At 42.0% G+C, this 23,225-nt stretch overlaps 1 protein-coding gene across 2 annotated transcripts in view; it reads right to left on the bottom strand.

The window, feature by feature from the left end:
* FAM53A (family with sequence similarity 53 member A) overlaps nt 1-23,225 on the bottom strand; it is a 121,358-nt gene that overhangs the window by 74,070 nt on the left and 24,063 nt on the right. The window contains exons 1-3 of one of the 2 annotated variants that reach the window (XM_067567684.1): nt 18,742-19,089; nt 18,568-18,644; nt 7,421-7,671 (exon numbers count right to left, since the gene is read on the bottom strand). In XM_067567684.1, coding sequence (XP_067423785.1) covers nt 7,421-7,498 — 78 coding nt within the window. In that variant the 5' untranslated portion in view covers nt 7,499-7,671; nt 18,568-18,644; nt 18,742-19,089. Of the gene's footprint in view, nt 1-7,420; nt 7,672-18,567; nt 18,645-18,741; nt 19,090-23,225 lie in introns of those variants that run through there. The other variant, XM_067567685.1, reaches the window with a different exon arrangement.

Below are 23,225 nucleotides of genomic sequence, written 5' to 3'. Positions count from 1 at the left end.
CACACTGTGTCCCCAAATCAGAAAACTGGAGAGGAGGGAAAACCAGGAGTGAGTCATAGCGGATCACAAGCATATGATAAAAGAAATGGAGGAGCAAACAGAGCTGCTAAAGTCACTAATAATGCTGCAGACTGAATTCAGGCATGCTCGCCCTCCCCTGCAGCCAATACAGAACTGCTTTCCGTGCCCTCCCCAAACTCCACTCACACATTCCTACCAAACTCCTGGCCCATCTCACCATCCCATTCATTCTACCCCTTCAGACAGCTTCCAAAACGATAGCTAGACTTACACCCAGCTGTCACAGCTGACATTGCCCCTCACTTTCTCCCCTCCAGCCCAGCTTTTTGGATGTTTTGTGAATAATTGTTATTTAATAAAGACATACTCTGTGAAGAATAAGCAATCTTTATTTGTCTCTTGCACATGGTGATTCAGTTCACATTGATTCACAATGCAAGCTGGATAGCAGTCATAGCATGGCACAGCACTGTTTACAAAGACACCTTTTATTGATGCTCATTGTCAAAATGACTCCAAGACCTCCGATTCAAACGGCCCCCCGTTGTGCACCTCTAATAACCCTGACATCTGGTTGTTCATAGTCAGACACAAGGTGATCCACCTCCGCACTCCACCCAGGGAGAAACTTTTCACCTTTAGCTTCACAAATATTATGGAGCACACATGCGGTGAAAACCATAGGAATACTTTCCTCATTTAGGTCTAACCTGCCTAAAGGCACCACCAGCAAGCTTTTAATCTGCCAAATGCACATTCAACAGTCATTTGGCACCTGCTCAACCTGTTATTTAAGCGTTCCTTCCTGCTATCCAGGTTGCCTGTATAAGGCTTCATGAGCCCTGGCAGTAAGGGGTAGGCTGGCTCTCCCAGGATCAGTCTGGGCATTTCAACACCCACAACTGAAATCTTCTGGACTGGAAAGAAAGTCCCTGTTTGCAGCTTTCTGTACAGGCCAGTGTTCCTGAAAATGCATGTGTCATGTACCTTCCCTGACCAAGCCGAGTTATTGTCAGTGAAACGCCTACGGTGATCCACAAGCGTTTGCAGTACCATAGAGATGTACCCCTTTCTGTTGATGTACTTCGTCGCACAAAGTTCCATGAAGTTGCCTTTGCGTATTTGAAAGTTCTGCAGCCACTGCTTGTCATCCAAGATCTGTGTAACGAATGCTTGTTTCACATGCCCAAAGTGGAGGTGCACCACGTGCAGATGCTCCAGGAATGCAAACAGTAATCTGGTGTTGTTTGCTTGCATGGCACACAGCAGGTCAGGCACCTGGGATTCCTGTTCCGATTGGGAGCTCACGATGTACTGCATGACCAGCCACGATGAGTTCAGAATACTGACAACAACAACAGTGGAGAGCAGTGCAGAATCCATCCTTTCAGATAGAGATGGCAGGTGGACAGGAAACTGGGGCCATTGAAAAATGCTGTGAAATGCAGTTAGAAACCCATGGAATGACAGGACAGAAATCACTGCATCATGGAACCTTGAGCCCACACCTGTGATGCACTGCAATCCTCTCCACCTTCCCACAACTCCTAGTGGCACAAGGTTGCAAGTTGCACAGGATAGCTGTCCACAGTGGACTACTCACTGTTGATGCTAGAGCGCCAACTGTGGATACGCTTCAGTGACACGAGTGCTGTGTGGACAGGCATGAATGTCATAATTACAGCGCTTTTTGATCACCGCTGTAGCTTGTGTTGACAACACTTCGTAGTGTAGACAAGTCCAAGTCATAGCACTTTGTAAAACTATGTGAACAGGTCATGTAGCTGTCCTCCAAGACCCCTTGAGGGGAACTCATCTGGCCAAATGTGCCTTAACATGTCCCAGAAGAGTGAGGTCTACTGAAGAAATTATAAGAAATTTAGACAGAACCATTTACACTGTTCTCTTGGAGACAGCCTAAATTATGTTTATGTCAGTGTTGTATTGAAATTCAAAAAGGCTTTAGTCTATTTCAGAGAAAAAAGGCCCCTTCCATTTCTAAATAAAGACCTCAACCAGGCAGGAAAAGGAAGGAATGCCAGCAGCATGATAGCCGTAGAATACCACAGGTGACGTAAATCACTGATTTTAATCATAATTTAAATTGGCAAGCAGGTAACCTTCATTTAAATAATCAATTTTAACTGTTTTGCATTTGCAATTTTTTTTGCTATGTGTCTAAAATAAGAATGATTTTTACTGGTTGGTAACCATTAAAACATATTGATTTGCAGCCAAATATAAATTTTACACTAAATATGGTGATTTTTTGCTAGCCAGAAGAATACACCATAGCTACAAACATTTATGTAAGCCATCATTAAGGATAAGATTTTGTCACGGAGGTCACAGACTGTGTGTCTTCCAGAGACCTCCATTAAATTATCCTCTTCAGCTTCCACCCCATGCTCTGGGGCATGGGGTGAAAGCTGTCAGTTTCTGTGGGCTGCAGGGACCCCAGAGATCTCAGCCACCACAGGTGGCAAGGGTCCTGGAGCTCTGGGAAGGGAGGGCAGCTCTCAGCCGCTGCACAGGGCCCACAGCTACAAGCCACCATCAGTAGGGGCCCTACAGCCACAACCTGGGGTTGCAGTGATGGGATCCCAGGGCCCTATGACACAATGGACAGTGGGGACCCGGCAGCAACAGGGACCTTGAAGCTCCAAGCCGCTACTAGCGGCAGAGTCCACGCTGCTGTATGCCCATGCAGGCAGTGGGGACCCCCTAGCCACTGCAGGTGGCCCTGGAGCCCCGAGCTGCTGCGGGCACTCCACTGCCATCCGCCACAGCATGCATTGGGTGACCCCAAAGCCCTGTCAGCACCCACAACTCCCAGATGCCATAGGACCCCTCATAGCCCTGATCCCCCTGCTCACCGCAGGGGTACCCCAAAGCCACTCGGCATCATTGCTACACTCTCCCCCTCCCGCAGTGGGGCTAGGGCTCATCCTCCCCCTCGGGAAATTGGTCACCCCCCCCCCCATTATTTTTAGTAGAAGTCAACAGGAGGTCAGGGCTTCTATGAATTTGTGTGTATTGCCCATGACTTGTCCATGACTTTTCCTAAAATTAACTGACCAAATCTTAACTTTAGTAATCGTATAGCTTAACTTAAAAAATAGTAAATGATACCTTAGGACTGTAGGAGGAGCCTGGGCACCTATTTACTATATGATGATGAATTTTTTTATTTGTGATTTGTGCCAAGTCTTTTGGATAGATATTCATTTAAAAATGCATAAAAACATTATAATTGTTTTTAGCTAAATGAAGCATCTTAAATACGCTGGATGCATAAAGTTCATTAAATGTGTTTTTCATGTAAAGCTAGCTGATTAAATAAATAAAGAAGGTTTTACCTGTAGCTAGTGAACTGAACTGAACTGATTTCTCCTCACTATGTTCAAGATTTTAGAACTAGCAGATCTCATCTGTTCACACCTGGTTCTTATTTGAAGACTGAAAGGGGAAACAAGCTTTCCTGCTTTTTACAATCCCGATTGATTTCTTAATTTGGGATGAACCAGTCATTGACCTGAACTAGTTGAATGAACTGAAATGAAGCAAATTTTATTCTGCACTTGCAGAACAGGTAACTGCTGTCACAAGCTAGTTTAACACTTCAGCAAACTCTGGTTATAGGTGCTTAGTCTGACTTCCACCAGTTCAATGGTTTGACTGTCTTTCAAACCTGGCAGCAAATATACACTACTAAATATTTTTGTATTTAAAGGATTGCAGTAGATTATAGTAGGTTTAGGCCCTAACATAAATCGTCAACTTCAAATTTAATTTTAAATAATTTAAATTAAAAAATTGGATCATCATCTACCCTAGAATGCCATCACCAGCTTGAGAAGGAATTTCAGAGAAGCCGATAGTATCTTATCCCTCTTAATAGATAATCCATTCCGAGGACCTAAGGTCATTTACTCTACAAGCTCACATCTCTGCCACTTGGAATAGACCTTCCAAGTTGGAAATTTAAGCTTGCAGGTATCAAGTAGCCTATAAACCAGGCTTCATCAGCTTAGTCCTCCAACATCAGACGTTTTCACTGAAGAATGGAATGCTGTTCAAAATTACAAGCTTCCTACAAGCCTGATGAACTAAGGTACAGAACCTAAACAGGTTTGCCTTCTGCATGATCACACAAAGATGGATTAGCAACCAAACAAACCTAGAGGAGATCTGTAAAGGATATAGAAAAAGGTTATCAAAAGCATTGCATGGGACAAGCGAGTGGACCCTTGCAAATTATAGAATAAGTCTACCAGATGGTTATAAGTAGCTATCAAATACTTGAGAGGCATGCTAACACAGGTAAACATTCCACTAGACATTTTCTTAGCAAGAAAGTTTGACCTACCTCAACTGATTCTCTCCCCGTCCCTCTTACCCCAAATACTAATAAGCAAATTCAACTCCTAGAACAGACAGCTGAAACTTGCCTTGTACTAACCCCTAAGATAATTCCTTTGACAGGACAATCCCCCAAAAATAATATACCTGAAGGAGATGGGGATCAATTTAGATGGTTTAATTCAAGTTACGGGGGGGGGGGAATCAAACATAAAACCTTAAAAAAACCAAAGTCATCCAAACATTAAAGTTGGTTGGAGGAATCTGACCGAACAACCAATTCCCATGCAGTAGAGAAGTTTCAAGTGGAAGGGAGACTTCAGAAGGTGGAAATGGGTCAAACCTCTGATCTTTTCAGTGTGGGTCTTGGCCAACGTTGTTCACTGGAGGTTCTAGATGTAGTGGTAGAGATTCTGGATACCACCGGTGGATTAGTCTCTCTTGTCTATTAAAATCTAGCAGAGAGACACCGGGCCCACAGTGGGTGAAGCTGGTCAGCACCTCTCTCAAATACAGCAAAACCTGCCAAGAGCAACCACTCATGGGATTTAACAAAAGTGGTCACTTGTAAGAGGTGACCCCTCTTCAAAAAGTACAGTATGGTATTGCCACCTTTACTTCTCCACAGCTGCAGGCAGCAGCGCTGCCTTCAGAGTTGGCCACCCAGCCAGCAGCTGCCACTGCTCTCTGGCCACCCAGCTCTGAAGACAGAGCAGAGTGGTGGTTGTTGGGCAGGCTCCCAGCTCTGAAGGGAACAATAAAATGTGTTCTCTGGTCACAGATAACAGGTACTGCTCTTCAGTTAAGTTATAGGGGAAAAAGTTCTGTGGCCTCTGCAAGTAGTTGCTTGTGACAGACAGCAATCACCTCTGAAGAGAGACTAAGGAAGGTTTCACTGTATCTCTTTCTGTAAAGATACTGGCATCCAGCTGATTTTTGGCTTTTGTTCAAGAAGCCATCATTTGACAATGAGAATTCTCTCTTTAATACAGAAAGCTATAGATGCCCATCTTCACTCACCCCTCATTTGCTTTCCCATTCCCCACTTTATACCTCCCATACCTTTTTCCAAACTGCCCCTATGCATCGAATGACCTCCTGCCCCTGTTCACCAACGTGCAAACCTGAAAACTCTGGTTTCTGTTTCATCACCTACAAGATGAAAGCTGATTTACAAAACCAAGTTTTGCTTATAGGAACCATCAAGATGTCTAAGTGCCAAAACTGAACCACCACATAATTACTGTAACCCTGTTCATCCTTCTCATAGTTCAAGCACGTTAAATGATCCCTCTACAATGAGCTCCACCATTACCTAATATGCAAGGCTTCTGAAAGTAGCTAGAATTAGAGCATTAAATGTTACCTACAAACCAGATATAATCCTTGAAGGAGAGTATGCTTCTCTGCTCAACCCCACAAATATAACCCTACCTCTAAAATCTACAGTGAGTACCAGTGAGAGTAAAAAGCTAACTCAGCCTCCAAAGTCATGCAACCCTTAGTGTTTCTGATGAGACAGTCTATACCGTAGATGGCAACCAGCCTCTGGAATTTATTTCTCACAGACCAGAGCACTATCAAATGATAATTACTAGCCAAGGAATCAAACCAATGTGCTAAAGGTGAAAGGGTGTAGTAGATTGCCCCCACTCAAAGACATGCAATAATTCACCATAAAGCTGTGTGTTTTTTTTTTTGTTTGTTTGTTTTTAAAAAGGTGTAGAAGCAGTTTGCTGCTTCAGAGTACCTGCAGTAGAACTAAGAGAATAAATGAAGGCCACAATCAAGGCATCTCTGCAAATAAAGCATCTACTATCTTTGCAGACAAAACATTCTAGCATCTCATCATATCATTTTCTCAAGGACCATCATAAGCACATATCCATGCCTTTGAACTAGTGTGCATATTACTTGAGAATGCTCACTTATTCAAAGAACAAAATTTAAGTGACAAACAGAAACTTAAACAGAAATTTAAAAATAAGATTCTCCTGATCAACAAAGCAACACTTACCACTTAGCCATCCTTGCTTCCCTCTAATTTCATGCAAGTTACACACAGAATATATATACTAAGAGAACATTAAGTTGGCAAAGTCAAGCACTGAAAAGTTAGGCAATGCCGGAATTAAGGCTGCCAGTGCAACCTCAATTTGGCTCCCTTGCACATATACATTATAATACAATCTTCAGTTACATGACCACATCTCCTTTTGCTTCAACATGTTAAGGTAGACATACTACAAAGGAATTCTCTCCCCCCCTCCCCCTCAAAAAAACCAAAAAACCCCAGTAATTATAAATTTTATACATGGCTAGATGATCAAGCAATAGCATCAATGCTATTCAAATTAAATGGTAGAAAGTTACTTATTCTCTACTCTTTCCCACTCCCTGGTATATTTAAGCATGAAAAGTCAAGTGAACTGAACGTTAGGATGGGGTTCATGAGCCCCAAATTCCTGTCCATCTGTAACCTTGGACCAGGTAATGTGTCTATTTTCCCTTTTGCACAGTAGAATTAGTTATGAATACAAAGTGGTCACCATTTTTAAAAAACAAAACACTTGCCCACAGTAAATGGGCAGAATCACAGTATCAAATACCAGTTTTTTCCCCAGTATGAAATAAAGATCTCATAACAGTAACTGCTAGCAAATGTTATTAACATGGTAATCACAGACTCTGCAATACGGGAGTATTTGTTAATTAATGCCTGTAAAACACTCACCTGACAAGTATCATCAATCATCACAGTGGCAAGTCTTTTTATAAATACACTGATTTTGGCTAAAAGAACTGCACTTTTATGACTGAAGTTCAAATGTTACTATCTGAACACAACCCTGAGCCCCTGAACCACAAAAACACTTATATTTCACTCTCCTCCTACACTTGGGATCTCACCCATTGTCCCAACATAAATCCATAATTCAACTTCATTCTCCATTCTTGGTTTTGGTGTGTATTTTATGAATGCTGCCTCTTTGCTGTTACATGAACAAGCTTACACAGTAGTTTGGCATGTCCTTACCAGATGAATATTGTATGTTTTACACGTCAGATCATCCAAGCTCTGGTTCTGCAGCTTTTCCGTTATTAGTGTTACCATGGTAGTTATCCCTTTTCCACTGCTCACACTGGCAAGCGTTGTAGGCGCCTGTGTGTCCCGTTTCAATATTTGTGAGCCATTTCTGGTTCTCTTCTAAATCTCAAGATTTATGCTTCCATCTTACTGCCACAAAGTTTATATCCAAAGGCCTTCAGTGTTTCATGTCTGCTTTTCTGTAAAGTTGGAGGGGAGAAGAAAAAAGTCAGTTTTGTAACGCACTAAATTCTTTACAGTAACAACTGGACTATATATAAGGAACTCTCACACATTGCCAGATGTGTTTAGTACTCCAAAATTTAGCTTATATTTTCTCCTTACTTCATAGATTACAGGTCTCATTTCATGAAATATGGCTCCTACTGCAGTTACTGATCTCTGACAATTCTCATCATAAAGCCGGAAGTTACATTTCAGTAATTTTGTTTGTCAGCCTTTATTTTTCCTCTCTTCCCACAAAAAGATTCCATACAGTAACCATTATGCTGTATCAACCGACTCCTTTTTCTCATTTAAAAAAAAAAATCACTAAGCAAAATTAGTGATGGGTGTAGAAAAGCAAGTTTATATACGAGGAAGGGCAAATAAATGTAGAATCTTGTTTTGTAAAATAGGCAAGTATATGATCTTCATGCTATTCTACATCCTGGATTATGTTTCTCAAATAGGCTTTTCTGTGCAGATCTAGCTGAAAGATTATACATATGAACAGAGCAGAGGTAGAGGGTTTTTTAAGTATAATATTTTCTGCTTCCCTATATTTCTAGGTAGATATGTATTTTGACTAATGCTTATAAAAATGTATATTTAACTATTATAATTACTGATCTTCAGCTAAAATTGGATCTTCGAGTTGTAAAACAGAAGGCTGACTTGAAAAGGTATACGTATAGTATAGATACACATTTTAACTTGAAGAGAACATATCTTCGATGAGCAATAAAGAGAAACCAACAGTAAACTCACTGTTGTGCATGCTGTGCCCTGGTCATTCCTTACCTATCTTTATTTTTGCTATCCCTACTGTCACCACTGCTCAGAAGGTAACCACTCTTTCACCACTCTGACCTCACTTTCCTCCTTTGAAGATCATTGGCTAGCTACTTCTTACCACATCATCAATAAGACAGTCTTACCATCAAAGCCACCCCATCATCTTTGCTCATTTTCTCCAACCCTCCCTCTTGTTTCTTGCACTTCTCCACACATGCATGTAATCTGTCTCCCTTTTTTGGTTTTCCTTCTTCTACCTTGGAGCCCTCGAGGCTTGGAATACTCAGACTTTCAAACTCTCTTCTACTTGGTCTCAGCAATAATTTCTCTACACCCTACCTTGGGTGAACTTTTGTCCCATATCTTAGCTTACTTATTTCAGACTGTCAGCTTTTAACCACAGGGACTCATCACACTGCCTTTGTAAACACACCATGTAGGTGTATAGTATCAAATAAAAACGATGAATAGGTCAGACTGATTCACTTTAAACCATGAGCTTTGTGAAGCATCAGGAAGAGATACTACCCTTGCATATATACAAAATTGGAACTCTACTAGATTCCAGCTCCTGCCACTTCAGTTGGGAAATCCCAGCTTTCAGCACTGGGTAATCATAGTAAGTCTCAAGGAGACAGCTCAATGGCTACAACAGCACTTAGACCAATGCTAAAGATTAAAGTTTTCTTATAAAGATAACATGCATGTTACCTCAAAATAGTTAACCGACGTGTTCTCAGACACAGGGATCCAATTCTTTATATTGTTCAGAGATTAGATCTGAGCATTCCACCAAACAGACAACAATTTTTCTTTTCCCCTTTCAATTCAGACCCCCTTTGCTGGACAAATTACTGCAGAACATCACTCTGACCCCACTCTGCTCTGCCACTTTTGATACTGGCCACTCAGTCAGGATGCTGATGCCTGAGAAAAATCTAACTGTCCAAGCTACTGATGGAGTAGTTTCTTCCTAACCCGTCAATTAGTGGCTAGTTAATGACATTAAGTATGAGGGTTTCTCTCTTCTAAAAGGACTGTGACTCTGGGCAACGTGTAGGAAATAGTGGATGGCTTTGTGGAAACGGGATTCCCTACCTGCGGCAGGATGATAGATGGCACACATCCCCATTTTGGCTCCAGATCACCTTGTGATGGAGTACGACAATAGAAACGGCTATGTCTCTCTGGTAGCGCAAGTGCTGGTGGATTACTGATGTTGTTTCACTGAGACCACGAGATGGTCAGGGAAAGTGCATGACACGTGTATCTTTCGGAACACTGGCATGAACAGAAAGCTGCAAGCAGGGACTTTCTTTCCAGGCCAGAAGATTACATTTGGGGATGTGGAAATGCGCATTGTGATCTGTGGAGATCCAGCCTACCCCTTGCTCCTGTGACTTATGGAGCCAGACACTGGAAACCTTGAATGAAGAAAGGAACGGTTGAAGAACAAGCTCAGCAAGTGCAGAATGACTGCTGAATGTGGCTTTTGAAGATTAAAGGGGCACTGGTGCTGCCTTTTTGGCAGGTTAGACCTCAATGAGCAAAACATTCTCATGATCATAGCAGCCTCCTATGCTCTGCACAACATTTGTGAAGTTAAGGGGTAAAAGTTTCTGCAGGGGTGTAGTGTGGAGGTGAATCGGCTGGTGGCTACTTTTGAACAGCCAGATACCAGGGCTGTTAGAAGGTCTCAACAGGGGGCTATCTGAATGAGCATTTTGACAATGAGCCCCGGTAATGTTTCTTTCTGAAATGCACTGGGCCAGGCACTGGTTTTTTTGCTCAACAGCATAACACTTGTAATGATTGGTATGTGTGTGTTCACTGTACTCTGCTAATGCACCAATTGCCATTGTATATGAACATCAGCAGCAACCACCATGTGTTGTAGACAAAGATTAATTTTCTTTCTGTAATTATATTTTTATTCATCACTATACAAAATATTTCTATTTTCTAAATGGGACATGACACTGAAGAGCACTTTTTGTAAAGAGGCTCTCAAAGTTGGGTGTATGGCCAGCTGTCACTGTGAAACATGTCCCTAGGAGTGGAGTGCATGGCCTGGGAACATGCGTAGAACATTACAGAATGTGGGGTGGGAGTTTGGGGAGGGCAGGAAAGGCAGTTCTATATGGGCTGCAGCGAGAGGTGTTCTGCCTGCAGCACAATCAGAGACCTGAGCACGTGTATTTAGTCCTCCAGAAGCTATAATCATCCGCTTCTGCCCGTTTCTTCTCCTGGGTATCCATTCTCAGTTTTTCACTGATAGCAAGCAGAAAGCATGGAGAGAGACTACCAGCAGAATCAGACAAATGCAGTACCTCTCGGAATATGTCTTCCTTACTTCCCTGGTTTATTTCCTTATCATATGGAGCCACTCAGCTGGTGTACAGGAGGAAACACTCAAGAAGCGAAAGAAACAATAGACAGAGGCACTATTGTGAGCGCACTCAAAGCCTTGATTCATACAAAGTTGGATACACTACTTTCTCACTTTCCCTTGGCAGGCAAAGAGCATTGTGAGTTTGGCCAGGGGAGGAAAGGGCAAGATGGGACAAAGTGAGGATTGAGGAGCCACAGGGGTATCAATACAAGCGCTTAGGGCCACTATTCTGAATACTAGCACCATTTTCCATAGGCAGCTGATATCTCGCTCCTGAATGTAACAAAAGAAGCAGGATGCAGCTCCTGCATGTGTGTGGCTACAAACCAAGTCAGTACGCTGCTCGCAAATGTTCTGCTTTGGTGCCTGCACAGGTAATTGCCAATTGGCACAGCAAAGTTTCCCGTCATGTAGAAAGAAACAAGGCTGCCTTCCCAAGGGACTTCCCTGGAGGTACTCTGCAACCCTCTGCTGAAAGTTACCTAGAGATCTCTATGGAGAATTTCTGGGACAACTCAGTGTGCATCAACAAACTTTTCTACAGTGCCCCCTCTGCCTAGCTACACAGGGGAATGAGAAGCAGATGCAAACAGTGCTCACGTTGGTTATTTCTATCCCTTTCCTACCCTGGAACAAAAACAAAAAACCCCACAACAAAAACAAAAAATCAGCACTACCTCCCCTTTCCTGCATCAGATGTGCCAGAAGGGGAGTGCTGGGACTGGCTACACCCCTTTAGAGTTAAAAAGAGGTCCTAGCTTGTGCCATCAGATGTCCCGATCACCTGTCCCCCATCCTCCTCCACCACTTTGTCTTCTAGGTTCACTCCACTGGCCACTGACTCCAGACCCCCTGAAATATCCAGAGGGATCATGGCGTTGGAGATGGGGTAGAAGCAGTATGCCTTTGGCGATGCACCAGAAAGATGATTGGCCTCCTTGATCTTCACGTGGCAATGCTACATGTCCCTTCTCCTACATGCCATGAGCAATCTACCCATACACAAAGTTCCTATGGCTGGAGAGGAGCTGCAACTGCAGTGTCATCTTCCCACAGATCCAACAACTCCAGTGTACTCCAGGTGACAACACGTTTGCTGTGGGGAACTGGCATGGTCAGCTGGGAAGATGCTAGGCCAACTGTCCACGCCAAACCAATAGGAAGTGGCATTTCAAAAATTCCTGGGCCTTTAAAGGGGAAGGGGCGCATGCCTGTGTACCTGGCTGCAGGGCAGCAGAGCGCAAACTGGTGACCAGAACAGTCATGATGGACTTTGTGGGACACCTCCGGGAGGCCACTTATAGCAACATAAGTAATGCGGTGTCTACACTGACAGTGTGTAACTCCAACTTTGTCTCAAAAATTTCTATGCCTCTTGTACAGGTGGTTTTATTATGTCAGTGTAGCAAGGAGTTAAATCAGCAGGAGGAGCATTGCAGTGTGTACACCTCCACTATTTTGTCAACGAACGCTGACTTGTCAACAAAAAACTGTTGAGTATAGACATGGCCTTGGGATCAGTTTCTGAGACTACTTTCTTAATCCTTACTCCAAGCCATCATTAGCCACACAACATTGTAACCGTAGCACATGGAGTAGATACTTCCAAAGACTTTGGAAGTATTTAATTCGTTTTTCCAGGACTGCAGAGAACTTGACAGAAGAAGTTTTTCATTTCATAACAAGTTTGGCTACAAGTAGTAGTGTCCTGAAAAATCTTAGCCAAAGTTATGAGTAGAGGAGAAAAAAGGGAAGGGAGGGAGAAAGAAGAAGAAAAAGAGAAAAAGTTTTCCAAAATTTTACTTGTATCAAGGATTTTATGGAGTTGTCATTGGCAAATGCTACTGAAGCCCTTTTGAAGAGGATTAAACTATATGGAAAACCTCCCTGGAAAGGTTCGCAAAGATTCACCCAAATAAGCCCTGTACAGACTATCATGACAAATTCCCAGATTTAACAGGCATCTGGCCTTCTTACTTATCTGAAACTAGGAAAAAAAGTTATTTATCTGTGCTTTAGCTGTTCTTTGAGATCCAGGTGCACACATGCATTTCACTCATTTGTGCATGTCCAGCTTACCAAAGCCAGAGAACTTTGCATAGCAGTATATGTGCTCTCTGCCTGCTCATGGCTCCTCCCCCAAAGCTATTTAGGGGCAGCACCCACCCTTACCCACCTCCATTCCTTTGAACCAGAATCAAGGACTGAAGACTTGGATCTAAAGGGAACAGAGGGCGATTTGTGGAATATACATCTGTGGCCACATGTTGAAGAACAGTTACAATACCGGTGAGTAACCATTTTTTCTTCTTCAGATGGTTGCAGACATTTATTCCACGCAGGAGATTCACAAACAGTAATGAAAGGAGTGGGGCTCAGAATCTATTTAAATAGAGACTACAAAACTACCCTTCCAAAGCTTTCATCCAGCCAAGCAGTAAGTCACACTAGCATAGTGTTTGATAAAGGTATGCACAGGGAACGAGGTAGCAGCCCTGCATGTGTCCAATATAGGAACGTATCTGAAAAATGCAAACAAAGGAGCTTGTGCCTTGTTGAATGGAGGTACCTTTGTGGAGGCATGGCCTTTGCGACACCATATGCCATCATAATGCAGGAAATAATCCATCTGGAAATTGTTTGAAAACCACTTGATCCCTTATCTGATCCACAAAGGAGACAAGAAGTTGGAGTTATAAATGAAATTGTTTTGTCTTTCCAGAGAGGACGCCTATGATCATCTTACATCCAACACATGAATGTGATGTTCCATCTGCATTTGTGTGGGGCTTAGGGGAAAAAAATAGAGATAAGTATGTTGTTTGGTTAAGGTGAAATTGTGAAACCATTTTAGTTAAAATTTTGGAGGTGGCCACAAGGCCACTTTCTCTCTGAAAAACAGCATATACAGAGGCCCTGCAATTAGGGCCTGCAGTTCACTTAGCTTTCCATATTGCTCTAATGTCCACAATGGGGGTAACTTTTGCAAGGGAGGGACAGAGAACAAGATATTTGGGGCTCAAATGGAAATCTCATGAGGGCAGCAAGTAAAATGTTAAGGTCCCACAGGGGAACCGCTTCTTTTACAGGTGGCAAGAGATTGACAGCACCTTTCAAAACTCTAACCACATGGAATTGGAAAATATTGACTTTTCTTGAATTGGGGGATGAAACTGAGATTGCTGCTAAGTGGATCCTCAATGAGCTGGCAGCCAGACCTGACAATTTAAGAAATAACAAGTTATCTATAGCATCCTGAACATGGATTAGTACTAGCCAAATTCCCTGAGTCAATGACCAAGTCAAGAAGCATTTCCATTTGGTCAAATAGGTAGATATAGGAGAAGGTTTCCTACTATTAATTAGAACCTGCTGGACTGTCTTGAGCTTCACTTCCTCCTCCATGCCATGAGATGCAGACTGCCCAGCACTGGATAACACAGTTAACTGTGGTGTTGACACAGTTGGTGAAAGGAGGGGAAGAGGTCTGTGAGGCTAGACAGACAGACTGTGAAGGTCACAGAACAAACTGTCTTGGCCAAGCTGGCACACATAGTATCAGGTTGGCATAACCCAGCCCCAATTTGAGACTAACGTGAGAGATGAGTAGAAAGGGGGGAGGCATATATTAGCACCAATCCCCAGTTCAATTGGTCAAAGATAGAACCTGCACTGAAACCCACTTGAGACCAAAACGATAGTGCTTGTTTTTTGTTGCAAACAAGTCGACAGCTGGAATGTCTCAGTCTCTGGAGATGGACCTCTGAATACTGATCCTCAGGGACTACTTACGATTCTGGAAGAAATCCAGAAATCACCTACTGAGGTGATTGGTCAATTTATTCTGGAACCCAGTAAACAGGCAGCTGTGGCAATATATTCCTAGATGCAGAAGTGCCAAAAAAACTTAAGGCTTTCTGCAGAGCTGGTTGGAGAAAACTTCCCCTGTTTATTCACATAATATATTGCAGTAGTATTCTTGGCATGTGAACAGTAGTACCCCTGACATGACAGAAAGGCTCAGCATGCACTGTAAGTTGCCCGAGGCTCCAGAACACAGATATGTAACAATGCTTCCTGTTCTGTCCAAACACTCTGAACTTTTAAAGTTTCTAGATGCGTTTCCCCAACCTATTGCTGAGGCATCAGTAAGTACAATCCTGGTTAGTGGAGGATAAGCAAAGGGTACACCCTCGCATATATTGTTCTGATCTGCCCACCATTCTAGAGACTCCAGGACTGCTGGAGGTATTTTGTACAGGCTGTTCAATTATTGGTGATTTGGGAGACAGACCAATTTCAGCCATCCTTGCAGAGTACGGAGGCGCAATCTCGCATGTTGAACTATGTATATACGTGAAGCCATGTGGGCTAGCAATGTCATGCATAATCAAACTGTGGTTGAGAGGTGAAGATTTCAGAGACAGATATAGGCAGCAAGTTGTCTGAAACTGCTTGTGTGGGAGAAAGGCCCTTGAACTCAGTCTAGTAGAGCCCCTAATGAACTCAATTTCTTGTGTTGGATTTAATGTGGACTTTCCTTTGTTCAGAATCAGCCCCAGTCAATTGAAGAGATATAGTATGAACCAGACTCAATGGTGGACATAATCTTTGGACTTGTCCCTCGCTAGCCAATCATCCAGGTAAGGGAAGATTTGAATCCCTGGTTCTCTTGAAATAGGCTACTGCTACAGTCATGCATTTGATAGATACACACTAGGTTGAGGGCAGGCCAAAATAATGTAGTGGCAGGTCAATAAAGCTCAGAAACTTCCTGTGGCTTCACATAACTGCTACGTGGAAGTAGGTGTCAAAGATTGAGGGCAGCAAGCAAGTCATTGTGATTCAAGGCAAGGAAAATTAGGGCTAAAGTTCAATGTGGAATTTCATATCTGATATCAAACTATTGAGACTTTGAAAGTCAAGAATAGGTCTGACCTCTCCCTTGAACTTGAGAATCGGAAGTAATGTGAGTAGAATCCCTTTCCCCAATGATTAAGGGAAACTTTCTATGGTTCCAAAGTGCACAGAGCCTTATATCTGTTGAGGAAGCAACAACTCATGAGCATCCCTCAAAAGGAATGGGGTGGGGGAGGAGATAGTTTAGGAATTGGATGGCATATCCCAATCCCACAGTTCTCAGGATACATTTGTCTGTGGTTATTGTTTCCCAAGCCTTGTAGCTGTGGGACAGCCTGTCCCCAAATGGGAGGATAGGGACAGAGAAGTTGTTGACAAGTGGTATGAGGAATTCAAAAGAAGAGTTACACAAAAAACTGATGGATGGGATGGTTGGTTCCCAGAGGGCCTTCTCCTCTGTGACTGGTGGCTCCACTTGGAGAAGTCAGCGCCTAACAGGAAAAGCCATAGATCTGACAAGCTCCTGGGAGTATTGATGGTAGTGTTACTGTTGTTGATGTCTGCTCTTATTAGCTGGGATATAAACTCCCAATGAACATTTAGAGGCTCGAGTGTCCTTAAAAGAATGCAGAATTGCACCAGGTTTTTCCCCCCTCCCCCTCCCTCCCCAGAAAACAAGAACAGTCCATGAAAAGGTAAGTCTATATTTTGTTGGACCTTGGGAGCTACCCCAGAGTTCTGTAATCAAAAAGCTCTTCTCATTGTTACAGCTGATGCCATAATCCTGGAGGAAGCATCCGCTGCATAAGGGGTTCTTAAACTTTTTTGCTGGGACCCTCCCCTTGAAAATGTTAGGCTGTGATAACCCCCCAACAAAAGTGATGACCTCCCCCATGCCATGCCATCCTTACCAGCATGCATGGGGGCTGATAGCTCGCGACCACCCCTCGCCATAACCTCGCAACCCCTTGAGGGGGCACTACCCCCAGTTTGAGAACCAGTGGCATCTTAGCCACTAGCAACCTTCTGGCATCTTACCTGCAAACCTGCATCACGTTCCAATTTACAAAAGCATATTTAAATAATGCCTCTGATTAGCAGTGTGCAATGAGGTAGATTTAAGGAGGAAAGATTTATTCTGATCTTAGATTTTGTCTTTAGGCGTCGATTGCACCTCCTTGTCAATCTCATCTGCAGCCAATACAACAAGAGTTAGGGTCTCAATGGAAGTAGAAACACTCAAAATGATTGCATAGGGCCACTTATTTGTATGCCTCATCTCTCACAGCAAAGAAGCTGAGATATAACATAAGGACTTTGCAGGCTACAAAAAAGCATCATTTATAGGGAGAGCTACCCTCCCCAAGGCTGAAGAATATCCACCAATTCATGGGTATTTTTCTGGACAAACATCTTGGTTGTCCAAGGCAACCCAAGGGTTGCAGGGAAGCCACTGCTGAAAAGAATAAGGCACAGGATACCAGTATGTACTGGGCTAAGAACATCTCTCCCTATTGGAGAACTGTGCCAGTCCTCATACCCATGGTGGATACCCCAGAGACCTAGAAGACTTCCAACGGTAGTTCTTGGAAGGAAACAGGAATGGACGACAACTCTGAGACTCAGGAACCATCCAAATCTGCCGGTAACACAGGTGCCACCCTGCTGGAGCCAGAAAGCATCCAAACTGTCTGAGGTCCAGGAAGAAGTCCACGGTGCTGAGAACGGTACAGCAGCCAAACCTTAATGTGCCCCTCCCCCAGGCAAAATGAACACTGGGGGGGGGGGGGGGGGATGTGTCAGGGGGAGGAAGGGTCACTATTCAGAATAGCTACCCCATTTGATGTATAGTGTTTAAACCCTGGGGAAAGCAAAGCACACCAGTTAATTCTTACCTAATTAAATGATTTAAAAAACCTAACTAAATAACTAAAGGGTGGTACTACTACCAACTAAAACTATTTACACAAGCCCACAGAGAAGACTCACTATAGCACAATAACCGTGAGGCAGAAAAGATCACGTAGAGCTCCGATTCTGGCCATGAGTGCTGAGAAGGAACTTAGGCAGGTTGCTGTTAAATAGCCTCATGGAGGGGCCATGAGGTAGTATAGGGCACAAGTACCAGCCCAACAGGTACTGCTGTGCAAAGTTCTCTGGCTTCAGTGTACTGGGCATGAACAGAGCTGAGTAGAACACACATCTGCAAATACTTTGAGTGTTTTTCCCAAATTTGCAGGGCAGATCAGCACAGAGCCTTCCCTCGTTTCAAATAAGAGTTTGCCAATTTATGCTCATAGGCTTATGATTAAAAAGAGAAAATTAAAACATTTTCTCCTATGCTTCTGAAACTGTTCCATCTGAAAGAGATATATTTTAAACCTCATAAAAAGGAGTACCTTGCAGAATGTCAAGATTTCCCCTCTTTCCTCTATGCCAGGAATTTCATACACAAAATAAAAGAAATTCCAAGCATAAAGTAGCAGCCATAATCTCATTACAACCTGAAGAAAATGCCTCAGAATGTTATCTATCAAGATTATAGATATAGGTAGATTCTGCCCTCAGACTATTTAATAAAGGAAAGCAAGCTTTAGAATATACTGTATTCTGACTTTCAAGAAAAAATCTCCTTTCAATCTTTTTATGCGCCACAGATCTCAAGAATCCAGATGTGATTCACATCAGGACAGGTCACCACTGATCTCATTTCCTATAGTTAAGGGAGAAACATTTATCATGGCATAACTTCTCCCATAGTTTTGTGCTTATTAGTGTGATCTTCATAACCAAAACTGAAGGGGAAAAAAAAAACATTTAAAATCACCTTTGCAATATAGACAACTTGTTGAGAATGAACTTCAAAGAAGTCCATCCACTTCCCAGTAACTTTGCCTGCAGGGACTGGTAAACAAAAACAGAAAGACAAATTCATTCTTTGCATCACCCAAAAAAGCTATAGCTAGCCATTATTTACACCATTTTCTGCAAGATTTCTTACCAATAGTCTCACCAAGACTCAATTCACTCAGGAAGCAGCCTCTAGATTTCTTCAGATATTTCAGGAAAAGCTTATCTTTGTTAGTCTGAGGAAGGAGGAGGATTAGCTAAAGATTCAGACTTTGATTTAGGATAAGAAGGGTCTAACTCTTATTTCCACTTCAGCAAATCAAAGCAGCCAGTCATCAATTAGTCTGGATTCCAGATCAAAATTGTACTTTACCAGTAGATTCCAACTAGAAGATCTTTGATTATGCATCCATAGGCTGCCTCTGAGATGCTGCCTGGACACAGCAACAAGTAATGCACCAAGCAGAACATCCCAAATTACTACCATGCTTTCACCTTCCTGCCCTCTCCCCACACTCTCCGTCTCACTTCACTTCCAAAGCCATGTAAGAAGCTTACCTGTTACTAATTGCTAAAGTTATAAATTTGTTTTATATCATCTGAAAAGTGGGATTCCAAGCCAGTTATCAGAGAAGCCATTATATGTGCTAGCTCCTTTTCTTCAAAGATAGCATCTTCCAAATTCATATCAGAATTTCAGTGAAAGATACCAAGACAGTAACCAGAATATGCTTTTATAAATTCAAGTAGTTCATGGTCTGACAGGGTTAAGATTCTCAGTGGTATAAAGCACTTAAAGTTTAGCCCTGGGATGTTCATGAGATCAGACTTGGACACAAAACAAAAAAAGTCAGAGGAACTGACTAGTAGTGCTTTTTGAATCAAGTCGAGGACTGATTGTAGAAGTTCCAGACCTATGTAGTTTTCAATCCCTAACTTATTTTCTAATGAAGTCTTTACTACTCCTATTACTAGATTAGTACACTTTCAGTATTCAGGCCTGGGGCCAAAGTGCCAGAGAAATACTACTGCTACAATAGGGGCATGATTCTCATGAACCACCAGGCTTAGAAAGAAGCGCTTTATACTGCTGGGATCCTTATTTAATATGGGGAAGACATTTTTAAAAAAAAACATGTAGTTGTCATTTACAAGCCAGAAGTTCATTTCAGAATGCAGTGGGACAAAACTGATGCCCTATCCCCAATGAAAAATAAAATTTGTAGGCACTGTTTATGCTGGCCAGATATATAGCACCTAGCACTAAAGTAGTAGTTGCTGTTTCCTTAGCCTGCACAAAGATGGCATAAAAAATTAAGATCATGATAACCATCTTTGCATAATGTCAAAAACTAGGAACTGGATAAAAATATGAGCAGTCTAACAAAACATTTAAATTCCAAGGGTCTTTAGCTAAGAGAATCAGTGGCCTTACCTACAAAAAAACTTCACCAATCCTCCACATAATGCTTTAAAAAACAGAATTCTAAGTTTCTATGTAGTGCTCAGCTAGGTATGCTAATACATTGGAAAGAGATCGAGGAGAAGAGAGATTTATAAAGATTCTGAAAGATGTTTTGTTTGTATGAAGTGAGAAACTGGAGTTTAATTTTCAGACAATATCAAGACCGGAGAAGCACAAAGCATGTGAATGACTTCCAAAAGTATTTCAATTGCTTTACAGAATACCCTGTTATCCAGTGGAACAGCTACACTAGATCTGAAGAACTAAGATTCATGGGGTCATTGGCTCAAAAAAAAAAAAAAGGAATGAAGAGAATTTATTAAGTGCACTCTTGTAAACTAGACTTAGCCAAGTTGCCGTGGAACCTAGAAAGATTACTACATCAAGACCCATTTCCTATAGCAGGGCAAAGTCCGATCTTAGATCTTCACCATTCTGGCAAGCAATGGCAACAGGTTGCCCACTCCAGCAATTGGAGCAAAGCAGCATGAAAAACACGCCCAAATTAGAGATTACATCCTACACACACTGGCAACTGCTTAACTACCTCCCACAATCCAGCTGGGCAAGTCTGCCTGCAAGAGAACAAAGTCTGTACCACCAAACAGGTTCATGGTACTGCTGTCCTCAATAGAAGCTGGTGTTTCTTGACCAGACCTTTATACACAAAGGGAGTGAAGTACATAAGATCAGAAGAGAGTGTCTGAAGACCATGCCACTAAGGCCCAATCAAAACCTTTGTGTTAGACAGGGAAAAACCTACAGATGGAAGTGTTGGGGGGGATAAGAAAGTTATAATTTAAAACTAACTGAAGAAAACATGACCTAAGAGCATCAAGAAAGCCAGCATCCAAGCAGTGGAGACAGCCAACAAACCCCACAATTAGAATTTGTTTCACTAGTTTGGAGCTCCAGGGGTTAGAATAGTGACTACTGATCCTTCTGTTAAGTCTCTTCATACACATGTATTTCAAGAAAAATAAAGAGTCCTAGGCAGTTAACGTAAATATTTTAGTTGACAACTATGTTTGGGGCTTTTTAAAAAAAAAAAAAAATTAAAAAAAAAAATAAAAATACAAATACTTGGCTAGGCAGCCACAAGCTAATTTTAACTATTAAAAAATCTTCTTTAAAATTACATGAATCAGATAACAGCTAATTAAGATTAGGCACAAGCTATCATAGGAGCAGATTTATTTAATTTCATCTGAATACACCCGCTTTTTATGAGCATGTGCTATTTAAACAGAATGAAGTATCTGTTCGAACAATTTAAGCCTCTCTAGTAAGATGCAAAACAGATTCCTGGGAAAACCAGACATGAAACTCAATTCATTAAGAATAAGAATTTCTACACATTAAACACTGACCAAATAATAGTCCTCTACCCCAAGGTTTTACTGCACTCTTCAGATCTGAAGTAGAGAGTACAAAGATGAAGCCCAACTGGCTTTGCCACTCTGATGACCCTTCACTGCACTCTAGTGGGGGGGGGCAGAAGAAAATCTTGAAAACAGACTAAAGCAAACTGTACCAAACTGTTAGTCCCATTCCTCAAAGAATGCAAACTCAAGTCGTACCTCCTTAACACATTCTAGAAGGTCTGATGGGACCCAGACCACAGACTTTTAGTCTGTTTGGTAGTACCACTGCTTTTCTGAAGCTTTTGGTGCAAGTCCATATATATCTAAAACAGCTTGAAATTTCTGTTAAAATCTCTCCTCCCCCTTTTGGAGACTTTGGGTTCCATTTTGAGAGTTTTCTATATGTTCTTTCTTCAGCTAAGTTTCTGTTTTAATTGACAATTAGAATAGAAAGTGCAAAGTACAAGATAAAAATAAAACAGTGCACAGCGAAACCAGTGGGCAAACCAGCTGAGCTCTGTAAAGGGTAACCCACATCTCTAACCTGTTAGAATTCTTTTAAGAAGTTAAAGTAGTGTGTGAGAAGGGAAGGGGGGAGAAAGAGAGAAAAAAAAAAGAGGTGGATAAAATTTATTTAGCCCTTCAAAAGGTTTCTAAATAAAGTCCTATACAAGAGGTTAAAAAGCAATCTTATTAGCCACAGAGTGAGAAGTAAAGTCCTGCCATAGATTAAAACCCGTTAAAGACAGGAAGCAATGGAGTAGGAATAAATAGCCACACTCAGCATGGAAAGAGGTTAATAATAGGGTGCCCCGCAGATGAGTATTAAGATTGGTGTTCTCTCCATTGATTAATAACCTGAAAGGGGATGAATAATGAAGTAGAAAACTTTGCCTAACATGGTTGTTTGTTTGATTTGGTTTATTTTTTGTTTTTAAAAGTGTTAGTGTGTGTGTGGGGGGGGGAGGGGGTGCGGCGGCGGAGGTGTAAAAATACCACCACCAAGATTGGATGTTTTGCTAAAAAATCTACTCCAGAAATTATTCTGGGGAAGTTCTATGGCTTGTATTATACAGGAGGTCATGCTAGATGATCACAATGGTCTTTCTGGCCTTGGAATCTATGACTCTTTGAAGATCCTCGCAATCCACACTAAAGTCCCAGTAAAACAGCACAAAGTTCGGTCTACACAGCAAAAACTGGAAGGTATAATTTCAGCTACTTGTACAAAGTGATTGGTTCTGAGTTTTCAAGAAAAGCAGTTTATGTACACTGGAAAACATAATCCCAACGATACATACAAAATGATGGGGTCTAAATTAGCTATTATCACTCAAGAAAGATCTTGGAGTCACTGTGGATAGTTCTCTGTGCTCAAAGTGCAGTGTCAGTCAAAAAGGCTAACAATGTTAGGAACCATTAGGAAAGGGATAGGTAAGACAGAAAATATCACAATGCCCCTAAATAAATCCATGGTATGCCCCCACCTGGAATACTGCATGTAGTTCTGGTCACCCCATCTCAAAAAAGGATACAATATAAGTAGAAAAAAAAGTACACAGAAGGGCAACAAAAATTAGAGGTATGGAACAGCTTCCATAAAAGATTAAAAGGATTGGGCCTTTAGAAAAGAGATGACTAAGGGGGGATATAATAGATGTCTATAAAATCATAAATGGCGTGGACAAAGTAAGTGTTATTCACACAACACAAGAACCAGGGGCCACCCAACAAAATTAATAGGCACCAAGTTTAAAACGAAACATAATTAAGTACTTCACACAACACACAGTCAACCTATGGAAT

The sequence above is a fragment of the Emydura macquarii genome, unplaced genomic scaffold, assembly GCF_026122565.2.
Source record: "Emydura macquarii macquarii isolate MOO-44397 ecotype Brisbane River unplaced genomic scaffold, CSIRO-AGI_Emac_v2 contig_2795, whole genome shotgun sequence".
NCBI lineage: Eukaryota > Metazoa > Chordata > Testudines > Chelidae > Emydura > Emydura macquarii.
The sequence above is the reverse complement of the archived record's forward strand: the minus strand, read 5'-3'. Positions and strand labels throughout refer to the sequence as shown.